At 48.9% G+C, this 20464-nt stretch overlaps 1 protein-coding gene across 6 annotated transcripts in view; it reads left to right on the forward strand.

Moving 5' to 3' along the window:
* Positions 1–20464, forward strand: part of LOC143923457 (interferon-induced very large GTPase 1-like) — a 110349-nt gene that overhangs the window by 15632 nt on the left and 74253 nt on the right. For all 6 annotated transcript variants that reach the window (XM_077447143.1, XM_077447145.1, XM_077447146.1 and 3 more), the window contains exons 2-3: positions 1824–1919; positions 4660–4776. In XM_077447143.1, coding sequence (XP_077303269.1) covers positions 1841–1919; positions 4660–4776 — 196 coding nt within the window. In that variant the 5' untranslated portion in view covers positions 1824–1840. The remainder of the gene's footprint in view (positions 1–1823; positions 1920–4659; positions 4777–20464) is intronic.

The following is a 20464-nucleotide window of genomic DNA, read 5'->3' on the forward strand; positions in this document are numbered from 1 at the left end:
TGGCTTTTGGATTACTGTATAAGGTTGCTATCCAGCTTAACATTTTTTGTCGCAAATCAATATGTTCGTAAGTTGAGGCCACATAGTCCCAAGTGACCCTGTCAAAGGCCTTCTCCACGTTGGTTGACAGGAGCAGGCCTCTTATATTCTCAGTAGCCTTGTGAATCAAATTTAGTGCTTTTGCAATGTTTCCCTTGGCTTCTTGTCCGTGCATGAACCCCACTTGTTCTATTCCAATTATTTTAGTGAGAAATGGGCATAATCAATTTGCTAATATTTTGGCAAGAAGTTTTAAGTCTATTTTAAGAAGTAATATTGGCCTATAAACGGCTCCGGTAAGCGGCGCAGAGACCACATTTATCTTGTAGCTGACCGCCGGCTGAACACTGGGATACCGGGGTCATGGCAACTAGCTGCTACCATAATAACGATATCCGTCCTCAAATTTAGGACGAGGACGTATATTGGCAGTCGGTAAATATTGCCCTATAATTAGAAAATTCAGTGGGGTCTTTGTTTGGTTTTGGTATTATAGAAATATGGACTGAGAGGAATGAGTCAGGGATTGGTTGATGGTCACTAAGACTGAGTTCACAATATGCAGCTGCCGCATTGCATGTCATTTGTACAGAAATGGCACCGGATTCTTGTACAAATGACATGCAAATTCACCACATTTATTACCATGTTCGTAGTACAGTAGATTTGTTTTTAAAGAAAAGAATGAGTTTTGATCTCAAATCCAAAATCTGTTGTAAAGGTTTGCAAGCCTCAATGTTTCTATATTTTAATAGTACCAATAAAGCTGTATCGTATATTGTTTATAATACACCAGGAACCGGCAAGTTGCCCATATACGCACCAGGAGTCTGTCACTGTCAGACCCTCCCTCACCCCCCAATGAGGGACCAGCTCCCTCCTTAGTGTAAAATAGATCCAGCCGGTGCCACCCACTCTATTAAGTGGAGTCTTCTGTGGAGTGATATCTGTTAGAGGGAGTGTCAGTGCAGAGGCTGCCCCGCAGTGTAAAATGCAGAGTGCGGCGCTTTTCAAATGCAGAGGACGGCGTCTTTTTCAGGCAACGTGGGAGAACAACCAAGGAGAAAGCAAGATCAAGGTGCTGGAGCTGGAATGGATTCTGTTCTGTGCCGGCCGGCCTGACTCCAGCAGCATAAGTAACATGTTGGCTCAATATATTATATATTCTTTACAGGGGGAGAGCCTGGATTGTGGTGCAGGAAAACCTGGGGAATGTACAGGTGGAAAGGTAAAAGTAAGACTAAAGGGGACCTATTCTATGAGGACCTGCCCTGGCCTGCTCTAAAGGAGGATCTATGGGGACCCTGCTCTAAAGGGGGATCTATGGGGACCCTGGCCTGCTCTGTACCTTGGTGCCCTTCACTAAGGTCTGTACTTAGGCAAGCACCAAGGCATTGGCAGACATTTTCCAATCTCTGTAATACACATTTTGGTGTGGCACATATTATATCCCCCTACTCCAATTCTGTGATACAGAAATTGGAGTTTTGGTCTTGCTTTGGTTGTTATAAATATATGGGGGATAGTGCCAAGTTCATTTTTGTAAATGACTTTCACTCATTTTCTTATTTCGGTTTCTTAAAGTAAACATTTTACCCTATTCACTGAACTCAGTGAACATTAAATTTACTGTGAACGGTTTATTTTAGCAAATTAGTGAATTATACCAATTTGTTCTTAATATAATAAGTCTGCCTACAACACTTGAGCTAAAAAGGCTTTTTTTTAACATATATTTTTTTCTGAATAGGAAAATAAACAATCTTCACATTTCTTTCTTTTAGGTCAGCTCAATGACAATATGAAAATGAACTCCCGTATTCTGCTTGGATGTATCCTGTCCATCGGTTGCATAGGTGTAGTCGGCTTCTTTTTGTGCAGTAAGCACTTGTGTTATGTTTATTTTATAGTGTATAACAAACAGTAAATAAGGTTATAATAATTAATGTCCTACATACCGTAGATACATAGTTAGGCTCCTAAACTTGAGTTTAGGAGCTTTTGGCTTTTTTTTGCCAAAGCTCCTAAACTCAACTCTAAAAAAAGCCTATGTGACCATGTACACATAGGTTTTTAGGATCATTTAGAAGTTTTAGAAGGTTCAACCTTCCCTAATCTCCCTCTCCTGAATGCAGAAGAATCCCATTCAGGATAGGAAAGTTTTGACCGCCGGACGTAAAATATGCAAAATCGCGGTAAAAATGTGGCATGATTTTGCTGCATTTTGCAGTTTCCCGCCGCCGGCAGTCAAAGTATTTCAAGTGTACATGATGCCTTAGTCTGATTGAAAATCTAGTTCATCCAGTAACACTGTAAATGTACATTGTTGTCAGTCTCTCAGTGAAAATATCTGACTGGATTCAACGTTCATATGCACATCATTTAATACAATGTGAAATATCGAAGTATTTTATTCCTCATTCTCACACTTTGGCTCTTCTGAAACACAATACCGCTTTATGTCTGTCATATATCCTACTAATTTAAAAAGAATTCCAGGCGTTGACATGTTATATATAATTACATTGATCCAGCTTGGTACAGTTTAAACCATAACTGGCCAATGCCCTGGATGCTGGAAATCTCTGTAGTAGACACTACTACTCAAGTGACCTCCACTAGCTTCAGAGTCCTGTGCCAAGTGTTTGCTCTGCTGCATTGTGAACATAGCAGGTCAGCAACTCAGCATGGGTACCATTCAGAGAATGCTTTGAGAGTATTCGGAATGGATGAGGTGGAGAGGTGACAAAATATAATTAACCAATGAATATTCTGATTACATTGCATATTATTGATCTAAATGTATATTTTGCTTTTAACCCCTTTGTGCCAGGGCCTCCCTACCCTTTAAGGGGCTTCAGATGCTGGAAGGCGGGGTTTATGATCATGTGACCACCGTGATTGGCTGTCACATCGGACACATGATCGGAAAGCTTTCCATTAGCCCCTTGGTAACTGTACCAGGAGCATGCAGGGCGTGTCCTCTCAGCACAGCTGTGTCTGCTAATCGGTACGCAAATATGTGGCCTCTCAGCACCAAGGCCCACCCGTCAAGAGGCCACACATTTGAGTATCGTCAGTGCCTATGGGTTAAAGTAAACCCTGTGACCAAGCTATTCATGGATTTAGTTTTATACCTCTTCTTCCAATTTGTGACCCAGCAGCTTAGCTCCTCCTGTTCCTCTCTCCCTGCAGTAACTCAACAGCTCAGTCACTCCCCAGCAATAAGTCAGCAACTCAGGTCCTCCTGCTTCCTTGTCCAATAGTAACTTAGCACCTCAGTTCTCATGGTCCCTCTGATGGGAGTCACTTTGGGTGGGGGGCTGGTGGAACCCAGAATTCCCTGGAGAGGTTGGAAAACCCTTGCTCAGTCTAAGTAACCCTGTGTTTATTAGGGGCATAGGGTGACCAAGAAAATAATGGATATTAAAGTGGAGGGCCACCCTGAAAAAAAATACATAAAAAATTAGAAAAAAATCATAAAAAAGAAAAATGAAAACTTTTTTTTTAACTTACCAGAAATGCCTGATGCTAGGCACATCATCCTAATCTGCCTCTTCCTCCTCCGCGGAGATCTTCTTTTTTCTCTCCCCTGTGCGGCGTCTTCTGGGTAATGGGTCACGCTGTGTTCTGGGAACTGTGTGTCCCAGAACACAGCGCGTCCCATTCACAAAGCACTGCGCAACTCGCGCATGCGCAGTAGGAAACGGGCAGTGAACCACAAGGCTCCACTGCCTGTTTCCCTTAGCCAAAATGGCGGCGCCGGGACCCGAGACCGAGGGACGGGTCAGCCTCGGGCGGCCGACATCATGGGCGCCCTGGACGGGTAAGTCTGCTTATTAAAAGTCAGCAGCTACAGGGTTTGCAGCTGCTGACTTTTAATTTTTTTTTTTAAAACCGGCCCTCCTCTTTAAGAAGGTGGCTTGGATTACTTAAAATGGAACAGTAATATTTATCCACAATATCTCCCAGGAAATATACAAAGACTATTCCTGGTTTGTTTGATTCTGAACTATATGTGTTAATTGAAAGAGCTGATCACAAAGAGCTGATGAAAGAATGAAATGAAAGAGCTGATTGGTTGTCATGGGCATTATACACACTATCACTGGTCCCAGCAAAAAGGCTGCTATTACTAACTGTCCTCATTGTCAGTCACCCTAATCCAATAGCTTCAGCATTTTCTGAGTTCTGATAATAAATTGCATGATATAATTACAGATAAGGAATTCAACATTTCATTTGATGCATGTTTGCTCTAGGTCTGTAACTCTGTAAGATGTTGCCTAGAAACTATCATTTTCAGAAGGAGGCCAGTAATGGAATATATATGTATATTTTACATTTTACACACTTACTAAAAGGTCTACTTCAACAGATTATTGAAAATGTACATTTATTATTATTACTATTACTATACAGAGCTTATATGATGCCAACAGTTTGCAGAGCACTTTATAAATATAAAGAGAAACAATAGAGTTACAATATGATTCAATACAGGAGCGTTAGGAAGGCCCTGCTCATGAGAGCTTACAATCTAATAAAATTTCAATTTTATAGTATGAACTGTACTTTTCCTTGCACCAATGCATGATTTGTTTGCTTTTGTTTTTTAAGAAAAAAAGAAAAAGACAGAAGCCACATCTGGAAAGGGTACATTTTGGGGCTGTTGTGGTGCTCAAGAGGATGAGGGGAACCTCAGTCATACAGAACGCAGCAGAGGAGAAAAAGATGGTAGGTGTAAGAAAGTCGAATAAAAAAAATTCTAAAAAGAAAAAATGTATGTGTGTGGTTGTGGGAGTACATGTGGACGCCTAGTGTTGAAGTAAAACCTACGTAGCCTAAAGCAGCTTTCTGAACAATTGCAATAACTGTTCAACTCTAAATTGATATACTTAATGTATTTTGAACTGTGACTTCTTTACTCCTGCCTTCCTAACCAAGAGTAACAGTAAAGACTAGCTGGTATGAATAGGCAGGATAAAGTAAAAATTTTCATAATGTGAGTCAAATTGAAAGAATATTACCAAAATATAATATTGAATCTTACTAGTCCCTAGATGTGGTGGTTGCATAAGTTTTCTTTTTTTAGACAAAGAACACTTTTTCCGAGTACAGAAAATACCTTTTTCAGCCTGCCATAAGTTTTCACCTAGGCCCAGTGGTCGGGTCCGGAGGACTTACCCCATCTATGGCAGGCAGCGATTCACCTGGGTGACAGGCTTTACCGGCAGCTTCCCCTGCTCCCGCGGACGTCACGGAGGTTTACAGCGGCTTCCCCTTCCTCCCTCCTCCTTGGGACGCTTCTCCTTTCAGCCAATTGGGAAATGGGTTTCAGACCCACTTCCTGATAGGCCGGGAGGAGGATCAGTATTTCAATATGCATTCGCTATTTAACACACCTGGGTGGCCTCTTAGCGCAATGCTTTGCGCCCCAAGCCCACCCTATTTTGATGCCTCTGGCTCTAATCGGGTGCTTCAAACCCCCCCCAGTTGCAATTAATGCTCCGGCGCCCTGCTTGGGCCCTATTCACTCCTGTGCGATCCTAGAAATTGAGGGTTTTTGCATGCATTAAGGAAACACACTACAAATCTGCAATACAGAATTTGGAAGTGAACTGTACTCCCCGATCCGACGTGATATTCGCAGGAATGCCATGGAGTCTCACAATTTCTTTAATGAACATCCTGCCCATTTCCGCAGCGGAGGGAGTGCCCTTCATTGGTAAAAAGTGGGCCATTTTGGACAATCTATCCACTACCACAAAGATCATGGAACAATCCTCTGAAGGGGGTAGTTCGACAATGAAGTCCATGGAAATCATCCGCCAGGGTCTCTCTGGGATGGGTAATGGTTTTAACAGACCCCAAGCCTTGGACTTACTGCCCTTGTTCTGGATGCAGGTAACACATGCTTCCACATATTCCTTACAGTTCTTCTTCAACTGTGGCCACCAGAATGTTCGTTAAAGTAGCTCGGAGGTCTTATGAACACCAAAATGGCCAGCCAGCAAGTGGTCATGACAAGAGCTGAGAACCGGAACTCGCACTTCCTGAGGAACATAAATCTTGTCCTTGTACCAGAAGAGCTCATCCTTGGCCAGAAGAGTGACATCAGGTGGAAGAACAGTACGAGCGGACGCTTGCTTGATCTGGGACAGCAAATCCCCTTGAAGCAAAAGGAAATTTCCTGAGGGCAGAATGGTGTCTGGATGCGAGGAGGCTTCAGGTTCGCTGTACATACGAGACAAAGCGTCAGGCTTGGTATTCTTTGACCCGGGGCGGTAGGTTATATGAAAAGAGAATCTGGAGAAAAAGAGTGCCCAACTGGCCTGACGTGGTCTCAGTCTCTTGGCAGACTTCAGGTACTCCAGATTCTTATGGTCAGTGTAAATAAGGATCGGGTGAGCTGCTCCTTCCAGCAGATAGCGCCATTCTTCGAGAGCCTCCTTGATTGCCAATAGTTCCCGATCTCCAACGTCATAATTACTTTCTGCCTCAGATAGTTTGCGAGAAAAGAACGCGACTGGATGCAGAAGAGATATTGGTCCTTGTCTGTGAGAGAGTACAGCCCCAACCACTATCTCGGAGGCATGGACCTCCAAAATGTATGGCAAAGTTGGATCGGGTTGCTTTAAGATAGAAGCCGAAATGAACAAGTCCTTCAAAGTAGAAAAGGCCGCTTGAGCTTCGGGAGTCCACTGGAACTTCAGGCCCTGTTTGGTTAGTCCTGTGATGGGGTAAATGATGGTGGAGAATCCCCTAATGAACTTTCTATAGAAGTTTGCGAAGCCCACAAACCGTTGGACCCCTCTTCTGTCCGTAGGAGCAGGCCAATCTCGGATGGCAGAAACCTTCTGGGGGTCCATTTCAATACCTTCTACCGAAATGATCAGGCCAAGGAACTGAATGCTTCATTGCTCAAAGATGCATTTTTCCGGCTTGGCGTATAATCCATGAAGGCAGAGTCGTGATAGAATGTTCCTGACGTGTTCCCGATGTTCGGCCAGGGAGGAGGAGAAGATCAGGATGTCATCTAAATAGATAATGACAAATAGGTCAAGATAGTCTTTAAAGATGTCATTCACAAAATGTTGAAATGTGGCAGGGGCATTGCACAGACCAAAAGGCATGACCAAATATTCAAAATGCCCGAAGCGAGTGCGGAAGGCAGTCTTCCACTCGTCTCCACTCCGAATGCGAACAAGATTATAGGCACCCCGAAGATCCAACTTGGAAAATACTGCTGCTGACCCCAGTCTTTGAAACAGTTCAGGCACAAGCGGCAGGGGATAACGGTTTTTGATGGTGACTTTGTTGAGTGCCCGATAATCAACACAGGGACGTAAGGACTGGTCCTTCTTTTCTACAAAGAAGATTCCCGCGCCCGCCGGGGAAGTAGAGGGACGGATAAATCCCTTCCTCAAGTTGTCATCCAGGTAAGTCTTCAAGGCTCCTAATTCCATTTCCGATAATGGAAAAATTATCCCAAAAGGAATCTCTGCCCCAGGATGCAGTTCTATCGGGCAATCGTAAGGCCTGTGAGGAGGTAGAGTCTCAGCGCCCTTTTTACTAAAAACGTCCAGGAAGCTGTGGTAAGCTTGGGGCACGGCTTGACGAGTTTCAGCGTCTACTTCCAGGCAGAGCAGGGAGGAAGGGGCTTCATTGATTCCCGATAAACAATGTTGGAGACAGTAGGGTGAGAGAAATTCCATCTTCCCTGGGATCCAATCAATTTGGGGATTATGAGCTCTCAGCCAGGGCATGCCTAATATGATGGGAAATAAAGGGGACTTGATGACGTCCAAACACAGTAACTCCTGGTGAGTCCCGGCAATTGTGGTAAACAAAGGTAAAGTCTCTTGTGTTACTGGACCAGATTTGAGGGTTGAACCATCGGCCAGATGCGCAGAAAGCCCCTTTGCCCTAGACCGAAGGGGAATGTTATATTTCAAGGCAAAGGACAAGTCTATGAAGCCACTGCAAGCCCCCGAATCAATGATTGCGCTGGTTCGGATATTCCCTCCTGGGAGCTGCAAAAGAATGGGTACAGTCAGATGGGTGATACTGTTCGGCAGGTCAGGAGTAAGAGCAGGAGACATGGAAATGCACTTACGGAGTTTTGCAGGTCAAGTGCGCATGAAGTGTCCCGGTTCTCCACAATACAAACAAAGATTCCCTTCCTGGCGGCGCTGGCATTCTTCAAGCGTCAGAGAAGGTCGTAGTAAACCCAGCTGCATGGGTTCAGGAGGGTCCTGGGTTGCCGTGGCGGAGCTAGAGGAGGCCGGATGGGGGGAATTAGGTACCCGAGGTAACATCCACACAGGACGAGAGGTTGCTGTGGAACGTTCCAAACGACTCTCTCTCAAGCGTCTGTCTATTTGGATTGACAGATCCACGAGGGCTTCCAAAGTCTCAGGAGTGCCCACTCGGGCCAGTTCATCTTTCAAGGATTCCGAAAGACCCATACGGAATTGATAACGAAAAGCCGCATTATTCCAGTTTGTGTCAGCACTCCAACATCTAAACTCTGACACGTAGTCTTCCACGGGTCTGCGGCCTTGCTGCAGCGTATGCAAAGCTGCCTCTGCGGTAGCAGTTAGTTGTGGATCCTCATACAGCTGGGACATGGCCTGAAAGAAGGCGTTCAGGGTATCAAGAGAAGGATCTTTCTTTTCCAGAAGACGATGAGCCCAGGTCTGGGGTTCGCCTCTCAGCAGGGAAATGACAAATCCCACTTTGGTGGATTCGAGGGAAAAGGTCCTTGGTTGTAAAGCAAAGAAAAGTTTGCAGGAATTGCGGAATGCCCTGAATCTCCCCCGGTTGCCTGAGAATCTTTCAGGTGTGGGTACCCTGGGTTCTGGCGGCAACATCACCACCGAAGGTGCAGCAGAAGTCCCGGGAACAGCTGGTGAGGATGCAGACAGGGCCTGGACACGTTCCTCCAACTGGCTGTAGCCTTCCTGTAGGTTCTTCACCCCTTGGGTAAGTCCAGCAAGAGGGCGGCAGAGCTCATCCATTGGAGAGGCTCCCTGCATGGGCTCGAACATGGCTGTCCAGTACTGTCACATACCTGGTATAGGAGCCCAGAATGCAGGGAGTGGCCTCTCGTAAGCCTCTGGCTCGAGAATCCCTGGAAGTGGGAACAGGGACTCAAGAGTTCAGAGGGCACAAGTGCCGAACTGGTGAAGGACTGGTCTGGACCTTGAGGAGTGGAGGATCCACAGGAGAGCTGGAATGTAGACACTCGGCAGACTGGTCAGACAGCAGATGGAAGCGGGTACTGACGGCCAGGCTGGAACAGCAGACGGCAGAGCAGCAGACAGCGGCAGGCACAGGCAGTCAGGCTGGAACAACAGGTGGCAGACAGTGGACAGCAGCAGGCACAGGAGGTCAGGCTGGAACAACAGGTAGCCTGAGTACGGCGATACCACATGTGTGAGACTTTTACACAGCCTGGCCACATACAGAGCACCAACATTGATGTAGTACCTTCAGACGTTCTATGAGCAAAAATGACGCATCTCGTTTCTCAACCACCTATTATACTTTTGAAGTCCCTGGAGTACCAGGACAATGGAATTTCCCATAAAATGACCCTATTTTGGAAAGCAAACACCCCATCGTATAATCTGTGAGGCATAATGAGTCTTTTGAATGGTTATTTATTTTCCAGAAGTTTTTGGAATATGTGGAAAAAAATTAAAACGCATTTTTTTTTTACACAAAATTGTCAATTTATAAGATATTTCTAACACATAGCATGTATATAGCAAAAATGACACCCCAAAATAGATTCTGCTACTCCTCCCGAGTATGGCAATACCACATGTGTGTGACTTTTACACAGCCTGGCCACATAGAGAGGCCGAACATTGAAGTAGTACGTTCAGGCGTTCTAGGAGCATAAATGACACATCTTATTTCATTCCTACCCATCACACTTTTGAAGGTCCTGGACCACCAGGACAGTGCAATTACCCACAAAATGACCCCATTTTGGAAAGCAAACACCCCAACGTATATTCTATGAGACATGGGCTGCAAATAGGTACTCGGGTACTCTGATGGGCTGGAGATAGGTACTTGGGTACTCTGATGGCCTGGTGACAGGTACTCGGGTACTCTGATGGCCTGGTGACAGGTACTCGGGTACTCTGATGGCCTGGTGACAGGTACTCGGGTACTCTGATGGCCTGGTGACAGGTACTCGGGTACTCTGATGGCCTGGTGACAGGTACTCGGGTACTCTGATGGCCTGGTGACAGGTACTCGGGTACTCTGATGGCCTGGTGACAGGTACTCGGGTACTCTGATGGCCTGGTGACAGGTACTCGAGTACTCTGATGGTCTGGTGACAGGTACTCGGGTACTCTGATGGCCTGGTGACAGGTACTCGGGTACTCTGATGGCCTGGTGACAGGTACTCGGGTACTCTGATGGCCTGGTGACAAGTACTCAGGTACTCTGATGGCCTGGTGACAAGTACTCTGATGGTTTGGTGACTGGTATTTGGGTACTCTGAAGGGCGGTGACAGGTACTCATATGGACTCTGACAGGTACTCGGGTACTCAGATGAACTGTGACAGGTACTCGGGTACTCAGATGGACTGTGACAGGTACTTGGGTACTCAGATGGACTGTGACAGGTACTCGGGTACTCAGATGGACTGTGACAGGTACTCGGGTACTCAGATGGACTGGAACAGGTACTCGGGTACTCAGATGGGCTGTGACAGGTACTCGGGACTCTAATGGACTGTGACAGGTACTCGGTACTCTAATGGACTGTGACAGGTACTCGGTACTCTAATGGACTGTGACAGGTACTCGGGTACTCTAATGGACTGTGACAGGTACTCGGGTACTCTAATGGACTGTGACAGGTACTCGGGTACCCTGATGGGCCGTGACAGGTACTCGGGTACCCTGATGTGCCGTGACGGGTACTCGGGTACCCTGATGTGCCGTGACGGGTACTCGGGTACTCTGATGTGCAGTGATGGGTACTCGGGTACTCTGATGGGCCGGGACGGGTACTCGGGTACTCTGATGGGCCGGGACAGGTACTCGGGTACTCTGATGGGCCGGGACAGGTACTCGGGTACTCTGATGGGCCGGGACAGGTACTCGGGTACTCTGATGGGCCGGGCCAGGTACTCGGGTACTCTGATGGGCCGGGACAGGTACTCGGGTACTCTGATGGGCCGGGACAGGTACTCGGGTACCCTGATGGGCCGGGACAGGTACTCGGGTACCCTGATGTGCCCTGACAGGTACTCGTGTACCCTGATGTGCCGTGACAGGTACTCGGGTACTCTGATGTGCCGTGACAGGTACTCGGGTACTCTGATGTGCCGTGACAGGTACTCGGGTACTCTGATGTGCCGTGACAGGTACTCGGGTACTCTGATGGGCCGTGACAGGTACTCGGGTACTCTGATGGGCCGTGACAGGTACTCGGGTACTCTGATGGGCCGTGACAGGTACTCGGGTACTCTGATGGGCCGTGACAGGTACTCGGGTACTCTGATGGGCTGTGACAGGTACTCGGGTACTCTGATGGGCTGTGACAGGTACTCAAATACTCTGATGGGCTGTGACAGGTACTCTGATGGACTGTGATTGACAGGTACTATGAGGGGGTGGTGACAGGTCCTCTTTATTGGGGGGGGGGGAATCAGTATGTTTGGTGTACACTGTAGGCGGTAACGAGATGTTACCGCAATCTCCTCCTCACACACGATCGGTGTGTGAGGAGGAGAACCCGGTAACATCCCGTTACCGCGGTTTGTTTACATTTGAGTGATCGGCTGTGATACTTTCACAGCCGATCACGTGGGTAAACAGCCGGCCAATGGCTGTTTACCAGCGTCGGTGACGAGCAGTGTTCCCGGGGAACACGCCGCCACCGACGTGCACACGCAGCGCGCTCGCGATCGCGTGCATGCGCCGTGCACGTTCGGGGTGTTACCATCTGTGATCGGCCGTGACTTCATCACGGCCGATCACGTGGTAAACAGCCATAACGAATGGCTGTTCACCCCCTTCGGTGGCGAGCGGTGTCTCCGTGACACGCCGCCACCGAAGAAACAGGGATGCGCGCGCACGATCGCGCGCATTCCCTGCTTAAACTGATGGGCTGCATTGGTGGGCACTGATAGGCTGCACCGGTGGGCACTGATAGGCATAGTTAAGGCGGCACTAATAGGCACAGATAAGGCGGCACCGATGGGCACAGATAAGGCGGCACTGATGGGCAAAGATGGGCACAGATAAGATGGCACGGATGGGTGGCACGGATAAGTGGCACGGATGGGTGGCACGGATGGGCACTGATAGGTACCACAGATAGATGGGACTGATGGGCACTGATAGGTGGCACTGATAGGTGGCTCTGATAGGTGGCACTGCTGGGCACTGATGGGCGGCACTGCTGGGCACAGATGGGCGGCACTGCTGGGCACTGATGGGCGGCACTGGGGTGCAGCACCTTTGAGGCAGATTGGGTGGCACTGTGGGTGGCACTGTGGGTGGCACTGTGGGGTGGCACTGTGGGTGGCACTGTGGGTGGCACTGTGGGCACTATGGGCACTGACGGGGGGCACTGACGGGGGGCACTTACTTTTGCTTTTATTTTACTTCAGGATGGCACTGCGGGAGGCAGGTGGGCACAGGCAGGTGGCAGGTGGTCCCTTGTATTGATGGCCGTGATCGGGACTGATGTCCCGATCACGGCCGCCGGTGATCGGCTTTTTTTTTTCTCTCCTCGCGCTGTCAGCGCGAGGAGGAATAATAGCCGATTACCGACTCCGTTCTATCACATGATCAGCTGTCATTGGCTGACAGCTGATCACGTCATAAGGGGTCGGGATCGACCCCTTACACGGATCGGTGATCAGGCGAGTCTCACGGACTCGCCGATCACAGAGCGTGCCGCGCGCGCCCCTCAGGGGGCGCGCAGGCCGCTCGTAACCGGGACGACGTCAATAGACGTAGTCCCGGAAATGTAGGTCCGCGCTAATGCCGTCATTTGGCAATAGCGCGGATCTGTAGTGGTTAAACATTTGACAGACACCATAAGCCTGCAATGACTGATTTGACCTTAATTCATTTGGATTTTTGGACGAATGCAATTTTTTTTTTACGAAAATTTTGGGAGTAACTAAATAAATGTATTTACCAGAGGAAAACGAAATTTCAAAATGAAATATTTCAGTCTGCAAATGTCTAATAAGCATATGTGCAACTGACATGGTCAACTGACCTAAAGAGACAAAAGGACATTGCGCAGGATTGTGACCCGGATTTTTGCATGAAGGGTGGTATCAGATTCCATTATCTTCCATCCAAGACTTATATTTGTCAAATCACAATGTGAAAGGGCTCTAAGCTGTTATATACATGTAGCGCCGGCTCCTGAAGAGCATGCGCTATTAGTTTTTGGCATTTAACCACTTCAATACCCGGCCATAGTCATATGATGGCCATCTCCCATCCTGGGTGGACGTCATATGATGGCCTCTGTATTTCGCCGCTCCTGCGGGCCCCCGGGGGCCCGCAGCATGGCGAGCGTGGGTGAGGTGTGTCCCTCGGACACAGCCCATCCCCGATCTGTGGGATTTTCATCCCCATCCACCCCCCGATACATGTGACCGGCCGTGTCCATTCACAGCCGGTCACACGTACTGTGCCGTTACAGCGCTCAGGCACGCGCCTAGGGCGCATGCAGAGTGCCGATCTGGGATACGGCTTGTCACCCTGACACAGCCCAACCCCGATCGCAGTAAAGAGCCAATGAAATTGACTCTTTACCACGTGACCGGCTGTGTCCAATCACAGCCGGTCACAGAATGTAAACAAACCGCGGTAGCGAGATGTTACCGGGTTCTCCTCCTCACACACCGATCGTTTGTGAGGAGGAGATTGCGGTAACATCTTGTTACTGCCTAGTGTACACCAATCACACACTGCTTACCCCCCCAATAAAGAGGACCTGTCACCACCCATCAAAGTACCTGTGATTACCCATCACAGCCCATCTGAGTACCCGAGTACCTGTCAGCCCATCTGAATACCCGAGTACCTGTCAGCCCATCTGAGTACCCGAGTACCTGAGTACCTGTCCCAGCCCATCTGAGTACCAGAGTACCTGAGTACCTGTCACAGCCCATCTGAGTACCTGAGTACCTGTCACAGTCCATCTGAGTACCTGTCACAGTCCATCTGAGTATCCGAGTACCTGAGCACCTGTCAGCCCATCTGGGTACCCCAGTACCTGAGCACCTGTCAGCCCATCTGTGTACCCGAGTACCTGAGTACCTGTCACAGCCCATCTGACTACCTGAGTACCTGTCACAACCCATCTGAGTACCCGTCACAGTCCATCTGAGTACCTGTCCCAGCCCATCTGAGTACCCGAGTACCTGTCCCAGCCCATCTGAATACCCGACTAACTGTCCCATCCCATCTGAGTACCCGAGTACCTGCCACAGCCCATCTGAGTACCTGAGTACCTGTCACAGCCCATCTGAGTACCCGAGTACCTGTCACAACCCATCTGAGTACCCGTCCCAGCCCATCTGAGTACCTGAGTACCTGTTACAGTCCATCTGAGTACCCGAGTAACTGTCCCAGCCCATCTGAGTACCTGAGTACCTGTCCCAGCACATCTGAGTATGCGAGTACCCGAGTACAGTAGGTGACCGCGATATTGTGTCAATCTCGCTGCTTCTATCGGCGAGATTGACACCCTACGAGCCCCGTCGCGGGAGCCAGTGCCGAGCTGGCTCGCATCGGCGCATCTGAGTACCCAAGTACCTGTCACAGCCCATCTGAGTACCTGAGTACCTGAGTACCTGTCACAGCCCATCTGAGTACCCGAGTACCTGTCACAACCCATCTGAGTACCCGAGTACCTGAGTACCTGTCACAGTCCATCTGAGTACCAGAGTACCTGTCTCAGCCCATCTGAGTATCCAAGTACCTGAGCACCTGTCAGCCCATCTGAGTACCCGAGTACCTGAGCACCTGTCAGCCCATCTGTGTACCCGAGTACCTGAGTACCTGTCACAGCCCATCTGACTACCTGAGTACCTGTCACAGCCCATCTGAGTACCTGAGTACCTGTCACAACCCATCTGAGTACCCGTCACAGTCCATCTGAGTACCTGTCCCAGCCCATCTGAGTACCCGAGTACCTGTCCCAGCCCATCTGAGTACCCGAGTACCTGTCCCATCCCATCTGAGTACCCGAGTACCTGTCACAGCCCATCTGAGTACCCGAGTACCTGAGTAAATGTCTCAGCCCATCTGAGTACCCGAGTACCTGTCACAACCCATCTGAGTACCCGTCACAGCCCATCTGAGTACCTGAGTACCTGTCACAGTCCATCTGAGTACCCGAGTACCTGTCCCAGCCCATCTGAGTACCTGAGTACCTGTCCCAGCCCATCTGAGTACCCGAGTACCTGAGTACAGTAGGTGACCGTGATATTGTGTCAATCTCGCCGCTTCTATCGGCGAGTTTGACACCCTACGAGCCCCGTCGCGGGAGCCAGCGCCGAGCTGGCTCGAATCGGTGCATCTGAGTACTCGAGTACCTGTCACAGCCCATCTGAGTGCCTGAGTACCTGTCACAGCCCATCTGAGTACCCGAGTACCTGTCACAACCCATCTGAGTACCCGAGTACCTGAGTACCTGTCACAGTCCATCTGAGTACCAGAGTACCTGTCCCAGCCCATCTGAGTATCCAAGTACCCGAGTACCTGTCACAGCCCATCTGAGTACCCGAGTACCTGAGCACCTGTCAGCCCATCTGTGTACCTGAGTACCTGAGTACCTGTCACAGCCCATCTGAGTACCTGAGTACCTGTCACAACCCATCTGAGTACCCGTCACAGTCCATCTGAGTACCTGTCCCAGCCCATCTGAGTACCCGAGTACCTGTCCCAGCCCATCTGAGTACCCGAGTACCTGTCTCATCCCATCTGAGTACCCGAGTACCTGTCCAAGCCCATCTGAGTACCTGAGTACCTGTCCCAGCCCATCTGAGTACCCGAGTACCTGAGTACAGTAGGTGACCGTGATATTGTGTCAATCTCGCCACTTCTATTGGCGAGATTGACACCCTACGAGCCCCGTCGCGGGAGCCAGCGCCGAGCTGGCTCGAATCGTTGCATCTGAGTACCCGAGTACCTGTCACAGCCCATCTGAGTACCTGAGTACCTGTCACAGCCCATCTGAGTACCCGAGTACCTGTCACAACCCATCTGAGTACCTGAGTACCTGTCACAGTCCATCTGAGTACCCGACTACCTGAGTACAGTAGGTGACCGCGATATTGTGTCAATATCGCCGCTTCTATCGGCAAGATTGACACCCTACGAGCCCCGTCGTGGGAGCCAGCGCCGAGCTGGCTCGCATCGGCACATCTGAGTACCCGAGTACCTGTCACAGCCCATCTGAGTACCTGAGTACCTGTCACAGCCCATCTGAGTACCCGAGTACCTGTCACAACCCATCTGAGTACCCGAGTACCTGAGTACCTGTCACAGTCCATCTGAGTACCCGACTACCTGAGTACATTAGGTGACCGCGATATTGTGTCAATCTTGCCGCTTCTATTGGCGAGATTGACACCCTACGAGCCCCGTCGCGGGAGCCAGCGCCGAGCTGGCTTGCATCGGGAAAGAAAAAATGTTTCTTTTCCTTTCCCGATAAGCGACAAGCATCGCTGGCCGGGTTCACACTGGTGCAGGGATCCGAATTGGATTCCCGCCAATACCAGGCACTGTGTTTGGTATGAATCCTAAGGGAGAACTCCACGCCAAATGTAAAAAAAAAACGGCATGGGTTCCCCCTTGGGAGGCATACCAGGCCCTTAGGTCCGGTAGGGTTTTTAAGGGGAACCCCTATCTGAGTATGCCGGTCAGGAAAGGGGGTGGGGACAAGCGAGCGCCCCCCCCTCCTGAGCCATACCAGGCTGCGTGCCCTCATCATGGGGAGTGCCTTGGGGAAGGGGGGGGCCGCACCCCAAAGCACCTTGTCCCCATGTTGATGAGGACAAGGGCCTCTTCCTGACAACCCTGGCCATTGGTTGTCGGGGTCTGCGGGCGGGGGGCTTATCGGAGTCTGGGAGCCTCCTTTAATAAGGGGGCCCCCCGGATCCCGGCCCCCCACCTTATGTGAATGAGTATGGGGTACAATGTACCCCTACCCATTCACCTGTGAAAAAAATCCTCCGGGACTGTGACATCGTAAGGGGGCGGGGTCACCATGTGACATCAACCGGTGACCCCGCCCCTTGTCCCTATATAAGTCGCCGCGCACCACGTCCCTGGCATTGCGGCCAGAGAGAGTGTCGAGTCAACATCTCCAGAAGAAGAAGAAGAAGAACGGAAGGCGGCGGCCCTGGCGACGGCGGCGACGGCGACAGAAGACCGGGCCACCGCTTGTAAAAGAGCTGGAAGAAGAAGCGGTGGCCCGGCAAGAAGAACCAAAGAGGGGGACAAGACCCCCGAAGTCGGAAGAAGAGGGCGGCGACGAAGAAGAAAGCCGGGCTCCTCCGCTAGCAAAAGAGCTAGCAGAAGATAGCGGAGGAGTCCGGCGAGAAGACCCCCAAATACGGAAGACCCCCGGAGCTGTGCAATAAACTATTTTAACCCTTGTGTGTTGTGTTTTTTTGTACATTTTTTTCACATGTGAATGGGTAGGTGTACATTGTACCCCATACTCATTCACATAGGGTGGGGGGCCGGATTCCGGGGGCCCCCTTATTAAAGGGGGCTCCCGGATTCCGATAAGATAAGTCTTTTTTCGGCGAAGGGGATTCCCCTTAAAATCCCTACCAGACCTAAAGGCCTGGTATGCCCCCGAGAAGGCATGCAGGTTTCATGAGTGAGGCGACATTATCGCCTCGCTCTGGCTACTATAGGAAAATGATATTTTCCTATTGCAGCCAGCACAACGGCATCGCGCTGGTTAGAGAAGTCTGTCGCCGGGAACCAGCGCGATACTATCGCGCTGGAAACACAATATCAGCGGCACCTACAGTACCTGTCACAGCCCATCTGAGTACCCGAGTTCCTGAGTACCTGTCACAGCCCATCTGAGTACCTGTCACAGTTCATCTGAGTACCTGAGTAACTGTCACAGTCTATCTGAGTACCTGTCACAGTTCATCTGAGTACCCGAGTACCTGTCACCAGCCCATCGGAGTACCCGAGTACCTGTCACCAGCCCGTCGGAGTAATGGAGTACCTGTCACCAGCCCGTCGGAGTAACGGAGTACCTGTCACCAGCCCGTCAGAGTAACAGAGTACCTGTCACCAGCCCGTCAGAGTACCCGAGTACCTATTTGCAGCTCATGCCTCATAGAATACACATTGGGGTGTTTGCTTTCCAAAATGGGGTCATTTTGTGGGTAATTCCATTGTCCTGGTGCTCCAGGACCTTCAAAATTGTGATAGGTAGGAACGTAATGAGATGTGTCATTTATGCTCCTAGAACGCCTGAAGGTACCACTTCCATGTTGGACCTCTGTATATGGCCAAGCTGTGTAAAAGTCTCACACATGTGGTATCGCCTTACTCAGGAGGAGTAGCAGAGTGTGTTTTGGGGTGTAATTTTTGCTATATACATGCTATGTGTTAGAAATATCTTATAAATGGACAACTTTGTGTAAAAAAAAAGATTTAAATTTTCTTTCCACGTATTCTGAAGACTTGTGTAAAAAAATGAACCATTCAAAAGACTCATAATGCTTCATAGAATATACTTTGGGGTGTTTGTTTTCCAAAATGGGGTCATTTCGTGGGTAATTCCATTGTCCTTTTGCTCCAGGGCCTTCACAAATGTAATAGTTCGTTAGGAAATTAGAGGTGTCATTTATGCTCCTAGAACACCTGACGGCTCTCCCTGCATGTTGGGCCTCTGTATGTGGACACACTGTGTAAAACTCACACACATGTGGTATCACCATACTCAGGATGAGTAGCAGAATGTATTTTGGGGTGTAATTTTTGTTATGTACATGCTTTGAGTTAGAAATATCTAAGGCCCCTTTCACACTACATTCCGTTCAGGCCCGCCTGTCAGTTTTTCAGGCGGGCCTGAACGGGTGCTCCATAGAGGTCTATGGAGCGTCGGATGTCAGCGGTGACATGTCCGCTGACATCCGACCCGCTCCGATCCGAAAAAGTGTAACGGAGGAAAAAGCTATTTTTCCATCCGTTTGCGGATCGGATCGGGTGACGACGGGCACTGCGGTCCGTCGTCATCCGATCTCCCATAGGGGAGAGCGGCGCTGTGACAGGTCCGTCCCTGCGCAGTGTGCAGAGACGGAGCTGTCATCTCCCTGCTCAGCGGGGATCGGCGGAGTGATCCCCGCTGAGCAAACGGATATCCACGGGGCGGATCAGAACTGATCCGCCCCGTGTGAAAGGACCCTTATAAACTGACCACTTTGTGTAAAAAAAAATATGTTTTCATTTTCTTTCCACGTTTTCCGAAGACTTGTGGAAAAAAATTAACTGTTCAAAAGACTCATTGTGCCTCATAAAATATATGTTGGGGTGTCTGCTTTCCAAAATGGGGTCATTTTGTGGGTAATTCTACTGTTCTGGTGCTCCAGGGCCTTCACAAATGTAATAGGTGGTTAGGAAATTAGAGGTGTCATTTATGCTCCTAGAACACCTGACGGTGCTCCCCTGTTGGACCTCTCTGTGTGGCCAGCCTGTGTAAAAGTCCCACACATGTGGTATTGCCATACTCGGGAAGAGTTTCAGAATGTTATTTTAGGTGTAATTGGAAGTATGCATATGCTGTGTATGAGAAATAACTTGTTATTATGACAATTTTGTAAAAACAAAAGAAAAACATTCTTCTTTTTCCGAAGAATTGTGGGAAAAAATTACAACTTCAAAAAGCTCACAATGCCTCTTACTAAATACCTTGGACTGTCTACTTTTCAAAAAGGGATCCTTTGGGGGGTATTTGTACTTTCCTGACATTTCAGAGCCTAAAGAAATGAGATGGGCCGTCAGTACATCAGGTGTGATCAGATGTGATCAATTTTTAATGATTTGCACCATAGCTTGTAGACTCTATAACTTTCAAAGAGACTAAATAATATCCACTAATTTGGTTTATTTTTACCAAAGAGATGTAGCCGTATACATTTTGGCGCAAATTTATGAACAAAAATTACTTATTTGCATAATTGTATCATAGAAACTAAAAAAAGTGTTTTTTTTTTTCCAAAATTTTCGCTCTTTTTTCACTTATGTCACAAAAAATAAAAAAACCCATGGTGATTAAATACCACCAAAAGAAAGCTCTATTTGTATGAAAAAATGATAAAAATTTTGTTTGGGTACAGTGTTGCATGACTGAGTAACTGCCATTCAAAGTGTGAGAGC

The sequence above is a fragment of the Lithobates pipiens genome, unplaced genomic scaffold (assembly GCF_037356315.1).
Source record: "Lithobates pipiens isolate NorthernLeopardFrog02 unplaced genomic scaffold, aLitPip1_a1.2 Scaffold_22, whole genome shotgun sequence".
Lineage (NCBI taxonomy): Eukaryota > Metazoa > Chordata > Amphibia > Anura > Ranidae > Lithobates > Lithobates pipiens.